The following is a 7788-nucleotide window of genomic DNA, read 5'->3' as shown; positions in this document are numbered from 1 at the left end:
TTTGTAGGTATTCTTTCCAATTCTCACCCTCATTACCCCCACCACAAGCTCAAAAATTTAAAAAATGCTGGAATTTTAAATGCCTTTAAACATGTATGTAGCTCTACTGTAGGCAATGAAAAATGTTAGGAACATGTCCTGATTTGTATCACTTAGAACTAATTGGAAGTAAAATGTGACAGCATGAGAAATGGAGAAATTGCACAATTCACAGGAGGGAATAGAAAAGGGGAGAAAGGAGAATAGAGGGTTTACAGATTTTGGATAAATTAGTGACTACTGGTATTCTCTCCTCTTAAATATATCTCTATCTCTTCTTGGTTCTCTTTCTTTGGAGAGCCCTGACTCACACAGCTGTTAGGCAGCAGTAGACATCTGATACACATGTTGCCCTAGGATCTCTATCCTCTCCTTCATAATCACAAGCACAATCCATAGGAGAGTATATAGCTGCACACTTTTCTACCATTTGGAATTTCATTCACAAAACAGCTGACCTATTCTTCTTTATCATCTGCTATATATATGATAAAAATATGTGAAATGCATATTATATTCCAGGGTGTCAGAATGAGGTCATAGGGAACTTTTCAAAATTTTTCATACAGCTTATCTTCATTTATCCTTCTAATACTCTGGTGAAATACATATAATTTTTCCTCCTTGAGATATAGAAAGATCACGTGACCTCAAGGTGAACCAGGTAGACAGGAAGACGTATTGTACGCTATGAGGGTACACACAAAATGTTTTTTTCAATTTAGGGGACTTGAGTTTCTAGCCCTCTCTTGATAATTTAGTGTTTGTTCTTAAATAAGTGATTTTATCACTGGGATCCTCCATTTACTTACTGTAGGGGGAAAGTACCCACATAAACTCATGGTGTTGTTATATGAATCAAATGAAAAAACAGCTTTCTGTAAAATAACTTGTAAATTCCAAAATACTGCACACAGTGGACTAGACTGGCAGCCTGATTTTTAATCTAATGTGGTTAATTTTTTTATTATGTTCAGTTAGCCAACATATAGTACATCATTAGTTTTTGATGTAGTGTTCAATGATTCATTAGTTTTTGATGTAGTGTTCAATGATTCATTGGTTGTGTATAACACCCAGTGCTCATCACAACACGTGCCCTCCTTAATACCCCATCCTCCCACCCCTGTCCCTTATGTAACTCTCAGTTTGTTTCCTGGAGTCCAAAGACTCTAAGAGACTTTAGTGGTTAATTTTTAAAAAAATATTTATTTATTTTAGAGAGAGAGAGTGCAAGTGCGGGGGACGGGCAGGAGCGAGAGCGAGATCTCCCTCTCAAGGAGATCTCTGAGCCTCCCTCTCAAGCCGACTCCATGCTGAGCACAGAGCCCAATACGGGTCTCAATCTCATGACCCTGGGATCATGACCTGAGCTGAAACCAAGAGTCAGACACTCAACCAACTGAGCCATCCAGGTGGTCCTTTAATGGTTAATTTAATTGTTAATTTAGATCCTCCCATTACTTCCAATATTTGGTTGGAACTATATTAAAATGTCAAAATAAGAATAACAGTCTAAGACTTGTGTTATTTTGATCTACTAGAACTGCACGGTAGAAAAACCAAGAAGAAAACACTGGAGACAAACTAAGCAGCACCATTAAACATGACCAATGACTTCAGAAATCTCCTTGCCAATAAGGAGCTCTTTTGAGTATAAGCCATAATTACTCAACAAAGGAGGAAGAGATGAGACTTAATGTTTTTTTACTGCTTTATGTATGTCAGGTAGCCTGCAAATGCATTACATGCATTGCCTCATTTCATCTTTGTGGTAACCTTTTGAAGTGATATACTATCCCGTTTCATCATAAAGACATTAAAACACAAAAATGGTAAACAGAAGCCTCCTTAGGTTACAAACAAAGCAGCCAGGATTTAAACTCTGGTTTGTGCCCTAACCATAACTCAAAAAACAGAATAACCAAAAATGTTACCAGGTTCCCCTGATATTATTCAATATATTCCTTTGTTTGCAAAATAGTTTCACTGTCAGTAACCCCGGTTCTGTTGGCTTTTGCCTAACATAGCCTTGCTACATTTTAAGGGCAACCAGCTCCAGAGTGATAAAAGGAATGGAAATTTTAGTACAGTTGGTAAGATAACCTCATGATGATTTGTAGCATTGCTCTATGATTCCAAAAATAGAGCTCACTGAAGCTACACAGCCTCTTGCTGACACAGCAGAGAGTAAAATTCATTCCAGCCTGAGGCCTCTAGATGGACTTTCCATTTGTTAGAGTTGCTTATGGATCTCCCTCATGTTCCCCTTACAAGAGGGAGTCACCATTGCCCCCTTTCAGCACAGACATTGCCTTTTATTTAAAATGCCTGTAGACTGCCAGGACCAAAGAAGGTACCTGGCAAAGCAAAATCAAATTCTCTTCTGAAGGGAAATACCCTGTAGAAGTGACATTTTAGACACCTGCAACTCAGTAGGATGATCCCTGTTGACTGCATTTTCTGTCTGAAAGAGTTTGATGTAATGCGGGCGATGGATTTGTTTAGCTGTTTTTTCCCAAAGTGCTTATCTTTGAGTTTGGGTTCTAAAGAAATAATTGAAGAGGCAAGTGAATGCACCAGACTTCAGCTGTGTCAAATTGATTTGCAGAGGAAATACACTGAAGTATTTAACTGTAGACAGCGCAGCTCAGGAGGGTGGTAAAGGGACCAGTTTCTGTCTCTCCCTCCCTCCTGTGCCTTCTCCTTGAACCTGGGTTCAAGTGCTGATTAGAAATAGCAAAAGATACTGTTTCATACCTCCAGTTACCTCACTGGTGTTTTATAGCTGAAAATAGCCGTGAATGATTCTGGGTTCAAGGAAGTAAATATCTGTCCAGTGGGAGGGGTATCTGGTTTGAGTTCTAACCATCGAATGGGCAGAGTTTTCCCTAACAATTGCAAAGGCTCTTCAGTCTCAATTTATTACACACAGATCAGATTAAAAGACTTCCACAAAATTTCCTCAGCAACTTACAGTCTTTGGAAAGGACATGAGATGGGGTAATAGGATTTCTATATAAGAGTCTTATTTTTAAATTTTCAAATGCTTCAAAAGATGATCCATCTCTGGGGAATGGGGATGCGATACAGACTGCAACAGTCGGTGCCACTCTCATTACACAGTCGAACCAATGGGATTTCAGAAGTAACTTTCCAGAGTATCATTATAAGGACATTTATGTCTGACCAGATGGATCAAGATGTCAAATTCTCATAGCCTTTGCATTAATTCAAACAAAAGTAGACCCTTCTCTGAGATTGTTTAATGTTCAGCTTCTTTTCTATTAATGCATTGATTTTTTTTTTTTTTGGACTGGAAAGTGATTGAAATAAAGTTATGTCTTATTTACGATGTACAAAATGGCTAGTTAAAATGGAAAATCTCATTTGAAAGAATTTTGTGCTTTATTCAATAAAAGCAACATATTAGTAACAATAGCAAAGAAAATAATACTCTGCCTTAGTAATTAAGCCGTTGATCTATTGACCTGGTCATGCAACAAATTCCTCTGATTGTCTATTTTGTGCCAGGCTCTGGGCAAGGAAGAGGTTCTTCCTATTATTAAGGAATTTGTAATATAAAGGTATTTGCCCTGCAGAACTGGAAGAACTGTCATACAACAGAATCTCAGACGTTTCTCTTTAACCACAATCAAAATCTAGAGTTAAATGATGTCATATACTCAATAAAATCAGGTGTGTATATATATGGAGATGACTTTTTAGTGATTTCATGAAAAAATGGCCTCCTTTAAGCTATGATTAAGCAAAAGCAATGAAATGCATAATCATATAGCCACATTTTAGCAGAAACATATAAGAAATGTCAAGAGATAGGGCAAGTTGAGGTGGAAATTCCAACTGGAGAAGAAAGCAGGGAAAGAGCCACTGCAAGCCCAGCTAGGGGCAGCAAAACTAGATAGGGTTGACTTGTGTTTATGCAATTAAATTAAGATGGTATCCTGAAATCTCTGACATTTGCAGAATCATTTGTGTTTTGAAGGAGAGAAAACTTGCTGAGTATGGAGTAAAAATGTTATGTTCAAAGACTACATACACCCTCTCCCCAAACAAACAAAAAAACCACAAAAACTATAATATGAGCGAAAACTAGTTAAGTAAATCCCTTTTATCGGTGTTCACAGAAGATACTGATAAACACTCATGATACTCTTTCCTCTGAATCTTTTTCAGAGTCCTGGCAGCATTTACCTGATATTCTCTGGGGGGCTCAGGAAAGATTTCACTGACGGGACATTTAAATTCCATTATGAAGGAAGTTCGTTAGCTGAGCAGTGGGAGTGGCAGGCATATATTCCAAGCATTTCAAATAACTACCCTTATTTTTGTAGTTCTCAAATTGGAAGTATATTCTAAATATGAGATGCTTAGGAGACTCACTTTATTTAAATTCCAGTTTCCTTAATTAGAATATAGAGTTTCTTAAATATGTATTTTTCTACTGACATTTTGCTAACATGATTTGTAAAAGATAAGAAAGAGCTAACATTTCTAAGTACATAGTAGCAACTAAATGTTAGTTGTGACACTTTCCCAAATTAATTGCTTCATAAAAATTCATTTTAAGAAATATGTATCCTAATGAGAATTCTCAGGACACTTTGTAAAATTAAGGTTGGTAGTAGTTTCTATTGCTAGTGGAGTTTTAAAAATTCATGACTTATATGGTGTTTGACCACTATTCTAAATTAAGTGTTCTGAGAAAAGTTTTCAAGGCCTATTTTCGCTTAAAAATCTTAAATTTAAAGATAGATTGCTAGAATTAGAAAGAACTTCAAGAAACCATTTAACTTATTTTCTATTTAATTGTTCCTGTTTTTCTTCTTCAAAATTATCTCCAAAGCCCTGCATTTGTTTTTGGCTATTGGATTGGTAATCCCTATTTTAATGAACACCAAAAAATAATTTGTAGTGTAACAATATTGTATGGTATTAGATTAAACATCGCAAGCATGTTTACTTAAATGTAAACATTGAAGTGTAATGTTACTATAACTTAATTGGTAGACTTGATTAAGAAAAAAACCAAACAGACCAACAGATAAGCAACAACAACAAATGATAGCAGTGATTTTGAGTAACTGTTTAAGGGACCCTGGAAGTAACCTGAGCAAAATTCTAATTTTAGCCCAAGCTCTCATCTACCTCTGTGACATGTGGCAACTGACTTACTTCCTGCAAAAAAACCCAATATAGTAGCATCCATCTCAACATGGTGTTGTAAGAACTCAATAATTAGCAAAATGCCCAGCACAAAGGTCATAATAAAAGATCACGTGATCACCTTAATAAGATCCTCACACACAAAAATCCTCACCTACCCAGCTCTGCAATCACTTTGCATACAGTTCAACTTACCCACTCAACACCATATGAAGAAATCACTCAGATAGTATGAAAATTTCCCTTCAGCATTTCAGGTTTTTTCCTAGCCACCTTTGGATGTTTTTAACCTCCGTGACAAAATTGGCTTTCCAGTTTCTGAAATAACCAACAGAGCTTTTCTTTTCCTCCTGACTCACCGGGAAAAGAGCAGCATTCTCTTTGCCCACGATGGCAAAGTTTACCCCCTTGCTCTCCACAATTTCTTTTCCTTCCTTCCTTCCTTCCTTTTTTTTTTTTTTAACTAAGTTATAAAATTTTACTTTATTAGTTGTGAAAACAGGGTAGATACTTAAGAGGGTTGATGGTGAGAGAATGTCAATTACCTAATCCGTGTAAAAGACAAATGAGCAGGACATTAAACAGTGCACTGAGTTATGGATACGCTTCCCCACCCACAAAATCCCCCCAACATGAATGAGCTCATCCACTGATTGGCAGGTGGGCTGCATTTGCCAACATCCTGGCCAGCTACCCTGAAAGGGTTCACTTTCTGCCACACCAGCAAAAACAGGACACACAGTTCACACTCTTGGTTTGGAAACCCACCCCTGGGGAACAAGGTAAACAGACACTGACACAGATGAGCCAGCATGGCCCTGGTCCCTCCAGTGATGTCCATACGGAGCTTTGCAGCATTTGTAGAAGGTGGTCATCGGCTCTTCCGCAGAGCAGGTCTGAAACCACATGAACTGGGCACAAAGATGTTCACATTTAGGACCTGACTCTGTAGAGTCAACATTTTCCCAGGTAGCTGCTCCACTGGGCACATCATCCACGTCTTCCAGCTCTGGATACTTTCGACTTGTTACCTCGCAGGTGACATTGTGCATGTCTCAGGGCAGGTGTTGGAGGGTCGCGGCGGCAGCGCTGTCCTTCCTCCACAATCAGCCTGTTTCCACAAGCCAGGCAGAAGAGCAGCCTGGTGGCTGACTGGGCCCCACAGTCCATTTCTTCACCATATCCCCTTGCGTGTCATTGACACTATCTGTTCCTCTGATCTTCTGTATTTTCTTTGCAGTTCAGGGACTTTTCCTTTATTCCTTAATGTTTCTGTCTTAATGTTTCCATTCATTGGCATTCTGCTGTATGATTTCAATTGCCATGTGATTATTTGTTATTATATACATGCCTTACAAATAATCAAATCTCCTTGTACTTTGTTTCTGAACAGTAGTAGAAACATTTTCAGAAACACACCATGGCAGGGACTGGCTATCTATTAATCAGCCATTTGCTTCTTCTTAGGCATGCAGGTTGATATTTCCCAGCCTCCCTTGCAGTATGTGTGTTCATAGGGCTGAGTTTTAGCCGATGCAAAGTAAGTGAAAGTGATGTATGGCATGTACAGGCTTGGACCATAAAGACCTCCTATATATTATTCTGCATGCTTTCACCCATTTACCCATTTAATGCTGATGAACACATTAAAATTAGCAGCCAAGAAGGAGGAACTATAAAATAGAAGGTGCCTGGAACTCTAAATTACTTCTGAGAGAAGAGGCACCTACTAATTTGGAATTTGGATTTTACGAGCATGTGCAAGAAACTTCTATTATGCTTGAGCTATTGTATATTGTGGGGTTTGTTGATCACAGTGGACAGAACACTTTAAATAATATACAAACCAATTGTTTACGTGACTAATATCTATTTAAAATTAGTTAATGCACTGATATTTAGGAGCCATTTTATTCATTTTTAATTGATTGCTGCTTTATTAACTTTTGGAGCGTAGTTTTGGATGTTGGTAATGAATTCCCTTGGGAGAACAAGGTGGTGAGAGAAAGAGGAGAGAACAGTGTGAGCAATGAATGGAGAATGCAACTGATGTATGTTCAAAAAATCCTATTGTATGGCAGAGAAGACAGACAGGAGATAAAGTAGCAATGTAAGTTCGGGGCAAGATTGTGAGGAATCTTTTATAGTAGGCAAAAAATTAGTAATACAGCAGTTAGAGTCAAGAAGAATGGCTGATTTGTGTCAAGTACTTTCTGCCTGCCTCCATAACCACACTGCTCACATTATATCATAATTTTGTCTGTCTGTTAAAAGATACTTTCTGAGGCTTAGTTCTAAGATGTCAGTGGTTCTATATTGACCACAGAATGAATCCAGAATCTGTTTAAGTCGTACTGGTTCCTGTTTCGCCCTGCTGCACAGCTCTTATCCTAAAACTGAATTTCTCAACTTCCTCAGTGCTATTGACATTTGGGGTTGGATAATTATTTGTTGTAGGGGCTTGTCTGTGTACATTGTAGGATGTTTAGCAGCATCTGTGGCCTCTATCCACTAGATGCCGGTAGCACTCTCCTCACTGCCCAACCTGCAATAATAAATGGT

The 7788-nt window shown here is 38.1% G+C and overlaps 1 protein-coding gene across 1 annotated transcript; it reads right to left on the bottom strand.

The window, feature by feature from the left end:
* Positions 1 to 5969: 5969 nt before the first annotated feature.
* Positions 5970 to 6396, bottom strand: LOC113911087 (DNA-directed RNA polymerase III subunit RPC10-like). The gene is given in 3 exon segments (XM_035723214.1): positions 5970 to 6278; positions 6281 to 6303; positions 6306 to 6396. Coding segments are annotated over 3 exon segments (423 nt in total).
* Between the last annotated feature and the right edge of the window lie 1392 nt (positions 6397 to 7788).

This window comes from Zalophus californianus, chromosome 12 (genome assembly GCF_009762305.2).
Source record: "Zalophus californianus isolate mZalCal1 chromosome 12, mZalCal1.pri.v2, whole genome shotgun sequence".
Lineage (NCBI taxonomy): Eukaryota > Metazoa > Chordata > Mammalia > Carnivora > Otariidae > Zalophus > Zalophus californianus.
This window is presented reverse-complemented; position numbering and strand designations above follow the sequence as displayed.